We start from the raw sequence: 18,198 nt of genomic DNA, 5'->3' as shown, positions 1-18,198 counted from the left end.
AAAATTGACCATTTATATTTGCATTTAAAGTTATGAAATATGATTCAATAAACATGTTTGTGATTGTCAAAAATTATAACGTTTTCTACTCGGATTTTATGTTTTTGTCTGATTTTAGATCAATTGTGTTAATACAGTATGTCAAAATGAAAACATAACTGTAAATTCAGACACGTGTGGTTGTGCTGAAAAGGATGATACCAAACAAGGCAAAGTAAATAGTTTTTAAAGGTGAAATGTGGAGAAAACATCAAAAGTGGTTAAAAATGGCCAATTATACCCTGGAGCCCAGAGGGTTAAACGTTTTTTTAAAGTAATGAAATAGTTGCTTTTCAAGTAATTAATTACTTTTAGAATCTTGTAACTCAGTTACTAACTCAGTTACTTTTTTGAAGAAGTAACTAGTAACTGTAATTAATTACTTTTTCAAAGTAACTTGTAAAGATTTGTGGAAACTGGACAAGAGAAAGAACAAGATGTGGCAAGTGAATAGTATCTATAGTATCCTGACACAGGATCTGAGAGATGCATTTGGCTCTTCACCTATATATGTTTGCTGAAGCCTCATGAGAAACGTTCTCAGTGGCTGTCAAGAAGCCACTTTTAAGCAACAGAAATGGGGAAAAAAGGCTGAGGTTCATCAAAATTAGCAGTAACAGGTCTTGTGGAGGGAGGAATCCAAATTTGAAATTGTTGTATGTGTATGTATGTATACTTTATTGATCCACATGGGGAAAGTCCTCTCTGCATTTAACCCATTCACTCAGTGAAGCAGTGGGCAGCCACCAATCCAGCACCCGGGGAGCAGTGTGTAGGGACGGTACCTTGCTCAGGGGTACCTCAGGGTAGCCGTTCAGTGGATTCAAACCCCGACCTTCTGATCATGGGGGCACCACTCTACCTTCTGCCCTATCCCTGCCCTGTTGGTTCAAACAGAGGAAGCCAGAAGAGAGACAGAGAACAGTGAGTGCCTACAGCCATGTGTACAACATGGTGGAGGCTCTGTCATGGATTGGAGCCATATTTCAGCCAGCGGTGTTGGACACCTTGTCTTGAATAGTCCTTGAATATTTCTTGATCTTGAAAACTTTAATTGGCAATGATCCCAAACACACTGCCAATGCAGTAAAAACACAAAAAGTCCAGAGCCCTGTCCTGGACATTACTGAAGCAGTGTGGGACAGAAAATGGGACAAAAAGAGGTCTAAAAAACTTTGAATGTTCTTCAAGAAACCCAGAGAGCTATTCCAGAAGACTATTTAAGGAATAGTCTTGCCTAAGAGAGTTCAGCTTGTGTGAAATAATAAAAGGTCTCATACCAAATATTGACTTTGAGCCTTATGAGAATTGAACAAACTCTTTTTGCCTTATATATTGTATTTCAGTGTACTATGCCTACACTTATGCCAATAATTCATGCATCTAGTTCCAATTTTCCTGGTGAAATAAAAATAAAATGGGGATCAGTTCAAGGCACCTGCACAGTACTACATATGATTTTATATGACATATTAAATATATATATATCTGTTTTTCTTTTTTTTTAAATGTAATAATTCCCCAATCACAGTCCCCAAAAGAAGCCCCACCTTTATTGACCACAGAGAGCTCCTGTATCAAAGGAAAATGTAGTTCACAAAAGTAAGTCACCAGCTGTTTCGCTCTTACAACAAGGCCATCATTCCTCTGTGTAGCTGTTGTTTTACTCATGTTTTTGTCTCGCTCTCTAATCAGACTGCCAGCCTAATGCTTTTTTCAAGGTGTGATTCTTGTATATCACCATATTATTGCATTTCAGAAATGGCTTATAGCATGTTGATATAATCGCCGCATGTTGTAGAGCGATAAGGCTGCAGGTAAAGATCCCTCTCTACAGCGCTGCTCCCCTCGCCCTATCACTGTCCCGCCCGGCCCCGGTGGCCTGTTGTGTGTCCAATTAATATGTGCATTTAAGCTATTGTGCTGTCAATACTGTGCTGACCCTACAGCAAATCTGTTCTGCTTCAGCTAAGATAATTGTTATCTTTTGAAGCGTGCAAATAGATTTTTGGAATAGATTCTAAAGCCTTCATTCAAAAAGAATTAAATGGAGAAAGATAAAAGAGAGAAAGTTCAAATGGTTTGAGAAATGAAATCTTATCACAGCCAGAGCTGGTCCCTTTGATTCCTGACATCATTGTTCATTCAGTTAATTACTAAAGAAGTCATAAAGAAGTGGGTTATTTCAGTTTTGTCTCTCTCTCCTCAGACGGACCATCATGGAGGATGGAACTCTTCGTATCACCAATATCTCCAAATCGGATGGAGGCAGGTACACATGTGTGGCCAGAAACCGTTTTGGTACTTCCAGCAGCACAGGGACACTGGTGGTAAAAGGTATTCTTTTCCATTTTTTCTTTTTTTAGTGTACCTTCTAAGCCGAGGGTTTAAACTTTTGTTAGAGGGAAAAAAAATAGTAGCTCAAGCATGAAATGGATAATGAAATATATAGCCGTTTTATGTTCCTGCCGCTCTGACAGACATATAAGTCATCCGAGGTTTTGTCAGCTCTGAGTTATTGTTCATGTAGCAGAGTGGGGCAAACCACTGACGTCTATAGCTGTGAGTGAAGAATATTTTCATTTAATTTAAAAAGAGCTCCTGTAGCATTTTCAGATTTGGGGTTGTTAAATGATGATTATTATGGAGAACGAGAGTGAAAAAGTCATTTTATTTCTTTCTAGTTGACACTGTGATTGCAGCGTCTTTAATTATTCATTACTGAGTTATGGGCAGCTTTTGCTTTTTAAGTGAAGTTATTTAAGGTCGCTTAATTACACTGCTAGACCAAAATCTGTCTCGTGATTCTGGGCAAAATAAGCTTCATTACCTTATTCATTTGGCTGATAGCGACACCGTGCTGCATATAGTAACAAGTCAATGTGTTTTTCTCCCCAAGAGCCCACAAAGATCATAGTTCCACCCTTGAGCTTGGATGCCAGCGTGGGACAGAGCATCGTGTTGCCCTGTGAGGTGTCTAGTGATTCGTCCCTGAGCCCCATCTTCAAGTGGTTTTTCAACGGCAAAGCTATCGACTTCAACAGACAGGAGCACTTTGAGATGATTGGAGGGGTATGTATACATATGATGGTTAGCTTTTTTGCTTTGTGTTTGATGAAAATACACCACGTCTGTATCTGTCACAAACATGGTGGATCCAGTAAAATCCAAATCAATTTCAAACATACAGTGGAAGGAATAATTATTTGATCCCTGAATTTGTAAGTTTTCTGACTTTTGAAGATAGGAACAGTCTCTCATTTTAATGAAGAGAGGCAGAGTACCAGACATACATCCAGAGAAAGCACAGTCCATAAAAGCTATAAACTGATTTGCATTATTGAATGAAATAAGCTAGTCATTATTCTGTTTTCCACAGAGTGGCTGTGTGCCCATGTGGCACAGTTAATCCCATATATTTCTGATCCCAAGTTGTTATGTATATAAAGCACACCTGTACACAGAGTCAGTTTCATCATCATCACGGGCAAGACCAAAGAGCAGTGCGAGGACGTCAGGGACAAGATTATAGACCTGCACCTCACTGGCTTCATTATTCAGCCTCAGAGGTTTCCATCTGAAAAAAACAAAACAAAAAAAAATGGAACAAATGGAGATATAAAAATGGCAACATGTGGTTTTAGGAGGACCTACATGTGTCAAAATATCCCCATCACTGCCCACACAGGCCCCACATCTTGACACACGTTATTGCAGTGAGTCAGGAAACGCTATTGTCCTGTTTTCCAGCATAGACATGCATCAACTCATCATAACAGCAGCAGCTTAATAGCTGTTGCTCCCTTGGCTACTTCTGTATAGGTTACAGCTATCAAATGACAGAGTACTGCATGATGCAGTGTGTTGCCATTTAACTTTTTAAAAATATATATTATTTACCCATAAAAATGTCAGCTAATGGATGTATTTCATGATCATACTGCACAATTATATCAGGTACATGCCTGAAACTCTGTAAATTGTTGTTCCGCAACAATTAGACAAACATGATTAAATATGTAAATATGTAGATAATCTTCCATTCAAATTTTAAGCCAGCAAATTGAAGTTGGTTCAGAAGAAATGGTAGCTGGCTGACCGGCTGACAAAAACACATACATTTGCTTCTAAAACTCACTAAATATATTGGGTTAATAAAATAATATGTAGCGATTAGTGAGCTCAGGCAATCTGTATGATAAACTCAGTTAACCTCTTCATACCTATAGCATTATAGTCAATGAATAAATTCAAATATAGTATTTTGTCTGTAATTGTTAAGCTTTTGTGGTCCTGGAATTTAAAAAAAAGGTTTTGAATTCCCTTCAGTGTTTGTGCTAAACTAGGCTAAATGGTCCCAGCCTGTCTCTGAGAGAAGTGAGTGGTATCACTCTTTTCTCTGGATTCTATGCTAATTAAGCACATTTCTCACCCTGTCAAATTATTCCTTAAGGTTGTATACACTGAACTGGTCCTGTGAGAACATGAAGGCACCAGGGGAACTGGTATTTGTAGGCTAGCTCCATTTTAAACCCACGTGAAAGCTGTGTACATTCAATTCAGACGCCAACAGATATTACTGTGAGTCGTGACGAGGGAGCCTATAAGGATGAGACTCTAGCCCAGAGGAGATCTTAGTGCAAATCAATCAATTTGAGCCTTCACAAAGGAGCCAAAATTTTTGTGAATGCAAGACTTATGCTTTGTCAGGTTGATCATAGCAGGGCCACTGAAGCTGCCGTAAAACACTAACATTTCACAGTGAGCGTAATGACAACAGATGTTTGACTTTCCTTTAAAAATATTCAAACAAACAAAGAGTCTCTGTGTTTCTCTGGGAAAAAACAAAACAAAATACGAGTGTGTGTGTGTGTGTGTGTGTGTGTGTGTGTGTGTGTGTGTGTGTGTGTGTGTGTGTGTGTGTGTGTGTGTGTGAGAGAGAGAGAGAGAACAAGCAGCAACAAATTGAAAAAAGCATCTCTGAAAATTATTCTTGGAGCCACTCAGCCGAGTTGTAAGGTTAAAGTGTAAATACAACAAATACTGAAAACACTGAAAACAAGTCAATTTTGTGTAGCCTTTCTTACAACGTAAAACCAAATTAATTTCTTTTGCCTCTTTTTTTTGTGGTTGATTATTCCAAGCTCCTTTTGTGGAGGATTTGCAGCACATGGCTGAGAATGAAACTGAATGTGCTCCTGAGGATTTCCTATACGTCTTTTCTTTTTTCACTTTGACTTTGCTGCTTTTGGTGGAGGTTTTTTCTTCTCCGAGACTTTCAGTCGCATATGTCTCTGTCATCAGGGATTTGCGGGTGACCTGATGGTGAGGAACATTCAGCTAAAGCATTCTGGGAAGTATGTGTGTATGGTACACACTGAAATCGACACAGTTTCTGCAGCAGCAGACTTAATTGTCAGAGGTATGCTTTTTCCTCCTTACACTGCTTGTCATTTTGTAGTACTCTGCATGTCTGTGTTTCTTAAGATGATGATAAGAGCTGTATCACCGACAGTGTAAAGAGGGAGACTTGTTGCATGTTTCATTACTTGCTGATATAATTTCCAACAGAAGTTTTAAATCAGGCGATAAAGCAGAAAACTCCTCTACATTTGACATTGAGCATTTCAGTGTTAGCAGCATTTTCACTGCTGGTAAATAAGCTTTACTCTGTAAAGACATGTTAGATCCCTTTTCTGATTTCAGAAGGAAAATATTGATGATTTTCAGCACTGAAAGTTGTTCTTTTAATACGACACGGCCGCCTGTATTGGCGCGGTTGGCTTGTTGCAGGCAATGCAGACTCAGGTTGCTCATAGTGCCGTTGACTGATCGATTTGACTGGCAGACGAGAGCCGGTTCAAATTCAGCCAGGAGAATGATGCTGCCAAACGAAAGGAGCCCGTCTAGACATAAAGACAGGGCTTTGTAAGCCATCCCCCCGATGGTGTTACACTCAAATTTGTCCCAGTGGCTTTAGTGGAAATATGCCAAAAGAAGGCATTTCTACACATGAAAAGATGCAAAGCAACAGTGTTCTGCATATAAGATCTTTTGTGAAAAAAACATTCTGTGATTAGTGAGTATAATTTGGATTTAACTGGTGGCACAGTGATGTTTTTTTTTCTTTTCTTTTCTGCGTATTCTGCTTTCGTCTAACAACACAACGACATGGAGGTTAGGTCAACTTGTGAATGTAATTGCCCGTACCGTCTTGCTTGGACAGACTTGTTGGATGTTGGCTAAGTGGTTAAAAAAAAACAGATGGGTAATTAAGCATATGTGTCAGTTAAATTAGTCCTGTTAAACAGATACTCCTGACACGTGTTACCCAGTTTCCAACTTTCAGGCTGATGACTGCAAAGTCTTTGAGAAAATAAAAGAAGTTAAACTCATTGCCTCTTATATCACAGTTAACTTGAAGGAAAGAGTAAGTTGCCACAAAAGCTTCAAGGGTATCTAGAAAAACAGTCTTCATGCAAGAAAACATTTTATAAAGTATGTTTTTAACTGATTTCATGCCATAAATGTTACTCTGGGGGAGAGCATTTTTGATGTTTAAACTCAAGGATTATAGATATCCTACATACCCGTCTCTTTGGTTGATGTGCCAGTAGTTTAAGTAGAGACAAAATATGTCTGTGACCCAGGCACAATAGGCTTTATTCAACAACGTAGAGTTCAGGGTGCTTGCTTCTACACAACCTTCAGAGGTGTCCGAAGCTCCAAACACTTCCTTTGTCTCTTTTTATTCCATTTTTATTATGTGTTAGCATAGCTTATGCATATGTTATGCGCCTTATAGGCTTTGCCAGGGAGAACTGTGAGATGAGAGACAGACTGTGTCAAGCTTGCTCATATTTATTCTCGAGCTTCAGTTGAGTTTAAATCTGTCAAAACCTTAAACCAAGTGTGCAGACTCAAGTTCCATTTGAATTTGCAAATATCTTCACAGACACTCCATCACAACCATGACTTATTACACAAAGGAAATACATGATAAAAGTGCAAAGGTTAGACTAGGCGTAGAAAGAATGGTCTGGGATAATCTGAGATGTTCAGATTAACAATGCAGGTAATAAAGAGTCTGCCACCAATATAGATTATGCAGGTTTTCCATATTGTGTTTTTATATGCATAATCAAAAACCAGTGTTGTCGATGCTCAATCATCTTCCTACAGAAGTAGTTAGTCGCATTGAGAGCACAGCGCTACTTTTGCAGATTTGCAGGGCTTAGCAGGAAATCCCATGTTGCTGCGTTCCCTGATTTTAGTGAGAAACCAACTGAAAAATCTGCCTTTTTCCCAAATCCTTGGTAATTAATGTTGTCTTTTGTTATTATTACTTCACTTACTTTCACTTAGCAAAAAACACTGAACCTCCCTCAGACAGAAAATCCCTATTGAGCAAAATAAGCTCATTCTACTACACAAAACTTGTAAAATGAAATCTTTACTGAAAAACTCATCCAAGGGTCTCGGCCATGCAACATATCTTCATAGAGATAAAAACGTATCATAATGTAAGTAGGTACACCTACTTACAGTGGGCTAGACAACATATAATGTTATGCACAATTTTACCTCTGTTTTTTCTGGACCTTAGTCTTAACATGGATACATTATCTAGTCCTAGTTTATAAGTATGTAAAGACAAGGTTACTTAAACCTATTGTACAGCTAATCTGTGAAACCCAGGGATAAAGAATAAAGGCATTTTTGAAATGTATCTACGTATTAAAGCTAAACAAACCTCCTAAAAGAAAAATATTCAGCGACCTGTTTCTCTTTCTTTTGTTGTTTTTCTTGCTGGTGTGAGGCATACATGTCTCCAGAAACTAAATAGGTCAGATTTCATGATGAGCTCACTCACTGTTTTCTTGTTGTACTTGTTTTTTTTAACAATTAAAGCATTAAAAACACCCCAGTCTCTGATAAAAGAAGTGTAACCTGCGTTCCCACTGATCTGTGATATTCGGTGTAATAATTATGGTGGTGTCACAGCCTGTTATATCTCCTGTTAGCTAGGTTATGAATAACACCTGCAGTGGAGTCTCAAAGCTGACGTGAGCTCATTTGTTTAGGCTGCTGCCGTACAGTGAGGCTGATGCAGGTGTCTCTTCTTGTTGCAGGACCTCCTGGGCCCCCCGAGGGCCTGGTTGTGACTGACATTACTGACACTACTGTGCAACTGTCTTGGGGCTCTGGACCTGACAACCACAGCCCTGTTACTAAGTACATGATGCAGGCCAGGACCCCCTTCTCTATAGGCTGGCAGACTATGAGGACAGGTACAAATGCACCACCACCGTCAGGCAGTTATATTTTTATTGAATGTGTTTTTTATCATTCAACGTTCAAAATTCAGTGTTCTTTATGGTGATTATAAATGAACATAATTAAGGCAATGCATGATATAAATACAAAATACAATATTTAAAAACAATTTTTTTGATGTATTAAAAGTTTGTGCATATAAACCATTTATGACACATTTCACATGTATGACATGTAACAGAGGAAAGCTGAAATGCTTCGCAGCTTTTTCAGTGAATGAAGCTGTTTAGTGAGTTGTGAATAGCTCCACAATAAACAAGAAGTCTTGATGTAGAAATGCAAAAAATTCTTTTTACTCACAGAATTTTATAGTTACATATTTCCTGGTATTTTTCTCCACGCAGATACGTAGCATAGCTTAGTATCGTTTGCACATAAGTAGCATCGCCCTTTCACTGATCTATAAAAGTGACATATCCTGATATTTAGTTGGTTTCAAAATTAACCACCTTTCCATTGTAACTTTATTGTCCAAAAATAAAACACAGGCTGCACTTCTGTGTCCCCCCTCAGAACCACCGGGAGGGGAGCTATTGTTCACTGTACTTTGAAATGTATTTTTTCTAATCAAAATGCACGTGTACTGAGGGCTGATTTACCATCATTAAGTAAATAAATATCAGGTATTCACAGGAATTTCTTGCCACTTTTGGCAATACAGCCTAAAAATCCTTAGTCCCGCAACAGCTTATTAATTGTGGTTATCTAGTTGTGTTACTGTTTAAAATAGCATTGCAAGATGCTGATGCACCTGTGCGATCGACAATAATTATGATGCTTGTAGAGATGCTGACGAGCTGTAATTAAACTGTAAACGTCATAGTTTCATTCCATGCATTTCATTGGTATATGAACTACTTATACTTGCTGGGAACCAAATGTGAATGTGACACATGAAACATAAAAACACAAAACACATGTCAATTCTAAATTCTTTAATCCTAGTTCCTGATTCTGTGCCTGGACAGATGATGCATGCCACAGTGAAAGAGTTGAACCCCTGGGTGGATTATGAATTCAGGGTGGTGGCAATCAACAGTGTTGGTGTTGGAGAACCCAGCACGCCATCAAAACAGATTCGAACCAAAGCAGCAGGTACCCTCTCGATTTGTTGTTTCTCTTCATAACAAATTAATCAGTCCCACTTGGAAAATGTAATTTAACTGTTTGATTAGTTCCACTTTTTGTCCGTGCTACCTGTGATGTTTCAAATCTGTTCTATGTTTTCATGCCACTACTTTGATTACTCAGTCGCACGCGGGAAGAGTGGAAATTGAGTTACACTTTTAAAATGCTTTTTAAAGTATCAGCACTAAGCTCTTGTGCACTCTGGAGCATGTGTTGGGTTTAATTAGTGGTTGCATCAAGAGAAGCATCTCCCGCTCGCACATGCCACGAGACACGGCCGTGAGCGAGTCTTTTTTTGACTGGTTAGCTGAGTAATTCTATCCCGCTGGCTGAATCACAAGGGAACAAGTTTCCCGTTGAGCCTCACGCACAGGGCTGACATATGGCACTCGGCTAATAACGGCGGCACACACGGGTGGTAATGCCACTGTCAACAAAAACCTAATTCCTCTCCTGTGTGATTAACCCATTTTGTGTAAACAGAAGCTCCACATAGTGCCTGTGATCCCCTTATTTGAACTACTTCTTGCACCTGTGTCAGACATAACAGTCAGAACTGAGGGATGAGCAAGTTTCCTTTTGTGTCTGTTTAGTTCCCAAGGTTGCGCCGATTAACGTGAGTGGTGGCGGAGGAGCTCGAGGAGAACTTGTTATTATGTGGGAGGTAAGAGGATCATGGGCATTTCTGAGTGGGCATTCATTGTGACAGAGTATTCTTCTTTTGATGAGAATGGAATCCTGGCAGGTTACTGCGTCTGCAGCAGTCTGGCTTCAGTGGAATGGCTTTTAATTAAAAGGCAGAGCTTTTCTGATTTGCTGCCTGCTGACTCCCCCTGTTGTGTAAATCAACAAGGAGATACAGAGCCAGTGCAAATTACACGTGTGTAAATCCAGAATTAGGTGACAGCTTTACATTTTTTGGATGTGGGTCAAAGCACGGAGAGGTGCTGGATCCGTTGATTTGCTCAAAACTTTGTTAGACATAAAACACTGTTACTGCTTTACTCTTTTACAGCTGCCTAATTTAATTTCTGCTCACAGTTGTTTGGGTCAAAGGCGTAACTTTTCTGTCCCCATCTCAGCCAGTTCCAGAGGAACAGCAGAGCGGAGAGGACTTTGGCTATGTTGTAGCTTTCCGCCCACTTGGCAGCAGCACCTGGATCCAGACAGTGCTGGCATCACCTGACGCATCCAGATATATTTACAGAAATGACAGCATCGCACCCCTATCCCTGTTTGAGGTGACAGTGGGAGTCTACAACAATATGGGAGAGGGGCCGTTCAGCCGCGTTCTTAGAGTGTTTTCTGCAGAGGAAGGTGAGCGTCTTCACGTCCTGCAAATATAAATACTTATCCTTTCGCTTTTAGCTGCAAATAGGGCTTTCACGACAACAGTGTATTGATGATAACTGTATGATAACAATGTAAAATACGCATTTTGTGTCAATTACTGTATTTTTCGGACCATAAGGCACACCGGATTATAGGGCGCACTGTTGATGAACGGGTCTGTTTTCATACATAAGGCAAATTATGTGAAACAAAACAGTCAAATATGTTAAACTTTATTCAACTCATTCACAATAACTCAGCATCATTCGGTTGTAACACAAAAAATACAGAACAATACACTCACTTTTTCAGTTCATTCCACAAATCCATCAAATTCTTCATCTTCACAGCTGCTCTTGTTCCCGTGTTCTACTGCGTGACTGATAGAGTTGGAAATCTGCTTCGTAAACATGTGTCTTAACAGCTGACATTTTGGGGTCCTTATACACACACAATACGGTAATATTATGCTGAAGCACAGTACGAATTACTCTGTGAGGCTCCTGACTATGGTAGCCATAATGCTCCGACAATCCATCAAGTGGTGCGGCTTCGTAGCTTACCAAAGTCGTACTAAAACATTTTTTGACAGATTTTTGAGCGCCGTGTACCACAGAAAATCGGTTTGAGGTCAGTAAGCACAACCAGAATTCATACATAAGGCGCACCGTCGATTTTTGAGAAAATTAAAGGATTTTAAATGCGCCTTGTAGTCCAAAAAATACGGTACACACAAAAGGCAATATCATAAACAACTGTGTCGTTGTCTTTAGTTTTTTGCTTTTGTGCATTTATGATTATAGACTCCATTAACTTGTACTTTGAGTTTACCAAAAAATGGGATGAGATATGGTATCAAGGTTTTTCGAGGAACAAGACAAACTGGTGCAAAGGTTAGGAGAGTTGTAAGTTCGAGTGTGTGTCGTTAGTGTGAGGACATGCTCTTGTCTAGTCTAGTCCAGGATCATTGCAACAGAGGGACAGAAAAGAAGAAGAAAAAAAAAAAGAGTCTGCCTGGAGTCACAGATGATGGAGTAGTACAGAAATAAGTCTCAGAGCAGGTAGCTCAGCAGGCAGCAGTTGTTGTTCTGTAGTTAACAGGTAAAAATCAAGTGACGCTCATGTTTTATGTAGCTTAGAGAATTACACCTGTGTTTAGATTTTTTTTAGATTTCCCAAAAGATCTGACAAAAATATATTTTTTATTGTGTAGAAGTAAAAACATGTGCATTAATAACCAATGTTCCCTCTAATTTTTCATGTGTCTGAGCGAACACACCAACTCCCTGAGCGGTCCCTTGGACCACTGTGAGCAACAGCAGACGTGTGCACTGTGGTCACGCCAGCATCGAATCCATCCAAGTTACATGGTTTATTAAAATAATCAAATTACAGCATTTACATTTATGTCGGACTACTTTTAATTAACTGCTTTAGCCCACTTACAATGAAAATGTAAAAAAAAATCTTGTTCATGACCTGTGTAGCATGTTAACACTATTGGAAGTAAAAATAACTTGAACTCCAATTTTGAAAACACAACTTTCTTTCTTTCTTTTTTTTTTAATATAAAGCTGTGAATTGTATTTTGAGTATGAGTCTGTGGTCTGGGAGAGAGTCTGTAACTCTCTGTCTGCAAAATACAGTATATAATGACCAATGTTGGGCAATTAATTATATAGTTACTTCTTCAAAAAAGTTACTGAGTTTTGCAAACAACAAAGTTTTTTGCAGCTGTTTACCTAAAAATGCAGCCAAGGCGTTTTTTTAAATAAACATTTCAAACTATTTACAGAACAATCAGCTGTTCTGCATCAAATCTGATGCCACACAGATTATTTGTGCCACTCCAAAAATAATTTCTGTCCACGATGAGATAAAGGAGAACAACAGCCATTGACTACACTACACACTAACTACACAAGATTTGCGCTAAATGTCGCAAATCTCTCACATCTCAAAACACCGCCGTCACTCCTAAAACTTCCCCCACGTTTCTTAACAACTAAATGCCATGTTGCCATATCATTTTTTGATTGGTCGACATGGTACATTTTTCCACCAATAGGAAAGGTTGGGGGTTTTGGTTTTGTCTTTGCTCACAGGTGGAGAGAGCTTTCGAGCGTTTTCCTTATAAAACGCAGTTTTTACCGTTTCTTCCCGCAGTAAATATAAACAACGATAGTATTCAGGAAAAAAACAAACATTGCAAATATTTTTATCATAACTCTGGTTTTACGTGGCCGATCAACACAATTTAAAAGCTGGTATAAAGTCCACACTTTCCGTCAATTGTTCCGTCTGTCCTGCTCACATCTCCAATGGTTGTACACGTTGTCATTAACGTGGCTTCACTCCACATCAGCCACGCCGCTTTGCTAGCTAAAACGCCAGTGTCGGCACATAAGGACGCTGTCGTAGCCTGTCAACGACGTCGATTAGCTGCGTATATACGAATGTGAATCGCATCATTGGCTGGACTACGGGATAAGGTGGCATCGTTCTAATCCCATACTGGAGCAGCCAGTCACTTACTGACTAACACTGCAAAACAGAGTTGTTAACGTATTTATTTTAATTTCAATTCAGGTTAGATTTTTTTTGTGCGCAACGCAGATTTTCTGTGCGCAGAGACCGTGCCAGCAGTGCGCAAATGCACACGCGCCGCAGTTTAGAGGGAACATTGTTGATAACAATCCATCCTTTACAGAACCCTCTGAAGCACCTTCGAGAGCGTGGGCCCGTGCGGTGTCAGCCTCTGAGATTGAGGTGTTCTGGGAACCAGTTCCTCCGAGGTCCAACAGTGAGAAGATCGTTGCATATGAGGTAGGAAAACAAAGAAAAGTGAAACATTCAAACAAAGACACAAAATTAATCCCAGATGGCTGACAGCACAATAACCTGATCTCATCTGAATATAACCACCAATGGTGACGCTGTCGAAATATTCTGGCATTAAAACACTGTGTGTGCCGGAGTCACAGAGGTCTGTTGACAGCTGTTACAGTCTCTAAGAGAACTCTGCACCCAAGGCTGTCTCAGAGCTGCTATTAAGAAAAAAGGGAGAGAAAATAAATAAGAGAATGTGTGAACATCATACATCACTATCCTGTACAACAAACACTCTCCTGGGATTTAGCTGTGGTAAACCTAGATAAAAATAACACTGTCTCCGAAACCCCAGATATTTTACATGGCAGTGTATACCCAGGTGGCCTAACCTCTGCAGAGATGCTTTGAGGTCGCTGCCAATGTTTGCTACACACATTGTCATAAGACAGAGGTTTCCATGTTTGGAAACAAGACAGAGGTATTTAACTCAGCTTAGAATATTCATGTTTAACACGGGAAAATCCAATGAAATATTCAGCTAAGAGTAGAAATGTTTTAAAATATTCAACTTATTATAATTTGAAGCCTATGCAAGTACAAATTTACTGCTCAGTTATAAAATTTATATGATCCTGCTGGTTTTATTGATCATGTGCAAATTATATAATCCAAAAAACCACAAAGACAACAGAAAAAACACTATCCATCCATTTTCTACCGTTTACCTTGGTCCAGGCAGCGGGGTAAGCAGTCTTAGCAGAGATACCCAGCCTCCTTTTGGACGGACACTGAGGCAATTGCAAAGGAGCTGACATATGTAATTTCTGTAGCATGTCCTGGGTTTGCCCTCGAGCGTCCTCCCAGTAGGACATGCCCAAACCACCTCACTTAGGAGGCACCTATAAGGCATCCTAAACAGAGCTCATTTCCATCCCTTGTAACCACTTTCCTTCTTTCAGTCACTACCCAGAGTACCTAGACATAGGTGAGGATAGGATCTTGGATCAGCATTGCTTTCATAAACTACTTTACCTTTGTCCAAGAAGTTGATTCTGTTCATCTGGACGTAGCGTTTTGTGGGAGAAACGTTTTGTCACTCATCCAAGTGACTTCTTCAGTCTCAGCTGACAGCAGGTTTCCCCAATGTTATGAACAGGCTTTTAAACCCCAAAACACACTGCACCAAAAAACTGGTCCACCCCAAAGATCGGGTCCCCCGACACAAACAGAGTAACATAGTGTACGCTGTTAAGTGCCAGGAGGATTGCCAGGATTTATACATCGGGGAAACCAAACAACCTCCTATTTACGTGAAAAGCGAAAGACCATCTCTGAATCGAGGAAGGGGCTAAGGGTACGTCTTTCACCATCTTACAATGCTGTGATTGCAGCCATTCCCCAACTCTCTGTGAATGGTACTCATGGCCATTGATCAGTGGTCTTTGATCAGTGGGTTTTGGTCAGTGGTTGTTGATCAATGGTCATTAGAATTTGCATAATTAAGATTAAGGAACTGACCTCCCAGCCCATTGTTCCTTCAGTGGGCTGGTTTCAGTCATTATGTAAATGTACCAGTTATAAGATTGGGGAAAACTGCAGTCAGCTGAGACTGAAGAAGTCACTTGGATGAATGACGAAACGTTTCTCCCACAAAACGCTACGTCCAGATGAACAGAATCAACTTTTGGAGATTTACTTTCCTGGATGATTGAGAATGCATCAAGACAATACTTTACCTGTGATACCAATATACCAAAATACTCAAATTCCTCTACTTCGGACAGAAGCTCCATCCTAAGCCAGAATGCAAGCTGGAGGAAAATAAAAAAGAACAATGTTAAACTATCTAACTGTAAAATCTACATTTTTTGGCATTGCTTTTGTCAGCTGGCTTGGCCAGTTTGATCTGAAAAACCGAACAGCAGCCTGTGGGTAGATATTTATATTTAAGCCTTGCAATGACAAACCATTCCTAAAGACGTCTACTGGGATTTTGTGACATATATTCTAATTAATCTAATTTAGGGCTTAAATTGCCTCTCAAAAGCTGTTTTAGAGGATCATTTGAATTTTAAAGGCTTGGCACAACTCCAGCAAGCATACGGTTTAGGGATGCTACAGCATCACACCCGTCGGTGCTGTTTTTCTTTAGTGCTTGCAGAATATACAGTAAATACAGCTTCTTATAATTTGGATCATCACACAGTGGAATTTCCTTTAAGGAACTGAATTATTTTATGTTTGTGTTGTTATTTACTTTCAGAACTATATAAAAGGTTACAACTGAAATCTGCTCAGTTGGAACTCATGGATTGGTTGAAGTAACAGGTCAGGTCAGAAATCTTCTGATTAGACTGAGAAAAAAACAGCAGCTGATGGTGGAAAAATATGTGCATGCATTTGACTGAAAACTACATGCACTTTTCCCACCTGCATTTCTAGGGTTTGACTTCATGTGGACGATAAAGTTTCTTTTGTTTTCAAGTGCTTACCTAAACTCTGTACATTTGGGTACAAACCCCTCTGGAGTCTAATTTTGGCTGTGCTACAACAGCGTTCCAGAGGAAAATTTATGGTTTAAATTATTATGGCTTTGGAGTGGCAGTGGGTTGTTCTGCTTATTTCAGGTTACTGGGAATTAAAGTGGGATTGCACCAGGGGCCTATTAATGTCATAGTGGCATTACTGTTATTATACTGATACATCCCATTGCCTTGTTACTGGTTGGTGCTGGTCAGACCATGGGCTGCCACGGCCTTTCAATGCTCAGGGCAACAACACTTACACACATTGCAATTGCAATCTTTTTTGGACTTGACACATTATTATCACTCACACTCAGTTGCCAGTGTATTAGGAGCACTGTGCTAAAGCTAATGTGGTCTAAAACAACAGTTGTAGTTGCTAGAAATTACCCCTGGATAAAGGTCATAATATTCAGGTGCTCTTATAATTCAGTGAGGGGCTTCGTGTAATCTGTTTAAAGTTTGTGGTGCTGCTTAAATCAGTTATGTTACACCTAAAAGATACTTCTGTTTAAATTCTGTTTACCATCCTGTTTAAATCAGTGAGGCTGGACTAAATAAGAGAAACACCTATGAATAAATTTTTTGTATCAAGAAGTCTTGTGACCCCATGGTATATATGTTAATTACCCAATTTGACAACAGGAGGAGGAGACACAAACCCAGACTCAGGGGGTAAGATAAATGGTAGGGTTTGTGTCAGGAAGGGCAACCAGTGTAAAAACTGTGCCATCTGAAGTAAGTGAGCAGCCAAAAGTATATCAAAAGGTCTCTGAAATATTTTTTTACAAAGTAACATTTACATTAAATAGTATAGATTGCATTATGTTTAGCTAGGTGGAGCTAATAAATTAGCTGTTGTGTGCTAACTAGATTCACTCTTTATTAGCTGTGTTTTGTTCTTTACCACCAACATGTAATTCATTCTATTGCATGCTGGACTACTGTTACATGTTAGTGAGTATTTGTGTCTGCCGTCTGGTGTGAACACGTTTGGTGGTGGTGTGGTTAAACCAGTAAGTAAAGTGGGTAAAACGACAAGAATAAGCTGTAAAGAGGTGAGGAGATATGCAAAATGATAACAACTATTTGTTAGCTGATCACATACAAGTCATTATGTGAACCTAACAAAATGTTTATCTAACAAAAATTAAGAAATTAGAGCCACTTTCTTTAAATCAGCAGTGCAGATGCACAGACAGAGATCTGCTTGGTTCGTGTGTCTTCAGCCTCCCTGTCTGCGGTGTTATTACAGGAACCGCGTCTCCAGGCTTTGAAAGCATCATCCAGTGTGGCTGAGTCTAGCAGCTGTGTTGCTACATAGGAGGCCTTTCATCTGTGTTTTTTCAGTATTTTTTACACTTCAAGTCAAATGTTTTCCATTACATGTCACTGTTACGTGTCCCAAGAGACTGAATGCAAGCTGTAGCTTGTTCTCTGCTAATGTGCTGGTTTTATAATGTGTAGACACTATGTGAATCCTACACCTGCTGGGTAGCATCAGAACTCCTTTACTTCTATATTATTGTAAACTCCAGGGCAATTATGCACTTCCTTAACTAAGCACTGTGAATATAAATTTGAATTGGGTGCATATAAAGAAAAGTCACATCATTGCTCTTTGAAAATCAGGCAGTAACTAAATGATGGTAGTCTTTTATTCACAGGCTTTAAATAAAGTGTCTTTATTGCAAGTACCATAGTGACATTAAGTGAAGCATCTACTTTTCCAGAGTCCCAGAAAATAGTTGGATTGGCCTAAAAACTTTTTACCTGTTGTCCTCTGGAGGAATTCCAGAAATAACCTCCATCTGAAGTTGCTCTTTAATCTCCCAGAAGAGGATACCCGTTCCTCCCACAGCAAGTTCCTCTTTACAGCCAAAGAGGGAAGAGGGGGAGTGAAGCTGGAGAGCTTTGCACATTCATATTATCCTGTTCGTACACGGTGCCAAAATGCAGCACTTTCCTCAGAGTTATTTTATCAAAGGTTTGTACTGATGGGGAA

General features: G+C 39.5%; 1 protein-coding gene across 1 annotated transcript in view; it reads left to right on the top strand.

The window, feature by feature from the left end:
* cntn6 (contactin 6) overlaps positions 1 to 18,198 on the top strand; it is a 152,740-nt gene that overhangs the window by 114,180 nt on the left and 20,362 nt on the right. The window contains exons 13-20 of the mRNA XM_085273026.1: positions 2,249 to 2,376; positions 2,939 to 3,111; positions 5,344 to 5,461; positions 8,172 to 8,330; positions 9,322 to 9,471; positions 10,098 to 10,168; positions 10,587 to 10,821; positions 13,547 to 13,662. Coding sequence (XP_085129152.1) covers positions 2,249 to 2,376; positions 2,939 to 3,111; positions 5,344 to 5,461; positions 8,172 to 8,330; positions 9,322 to 9,471; positions 10,098 to 10,168; positions 10,587 to 10,821; positions 13,547 to 13,662 — 1,150 coding nt within the window. The remainder of the gene's footprint in view (positions 1 to 2,248; positions 2,377 to 2,938; positions 3,112 to 5,343; positions 5,462 to 8,171; positions 8,331 to 9,321; positions 9,472 to 10,097; positions 10,169 to 10,586; positions 10,822 to 13,546; positions 13,663 to 18,198) is intronic.

Source organism: Mchenga conophoros, linkage group LG5 (genome assembly GCF_057382185.1).
Source record: "Mchenga conophoros isolate Kocher_MC1m ecotype Shallow Benthic linkage group LG5, M_conophoros_male_GT1.1, whole genome shotgun sequence".
In the NCBI taxonomy this organism is placed as follows: domain Eukaryota; kingdom Metazoa; phylum Chordata; class Actinopteri; order Cichliformes; family Cichlidae; genus Mchenga; species Mchenga conophoros.
The sequence above is the reverse complement of the archived record's forward strand: the minus strand, read 5'-3'. Positions and strand labels throughout refer to the sequence as shown.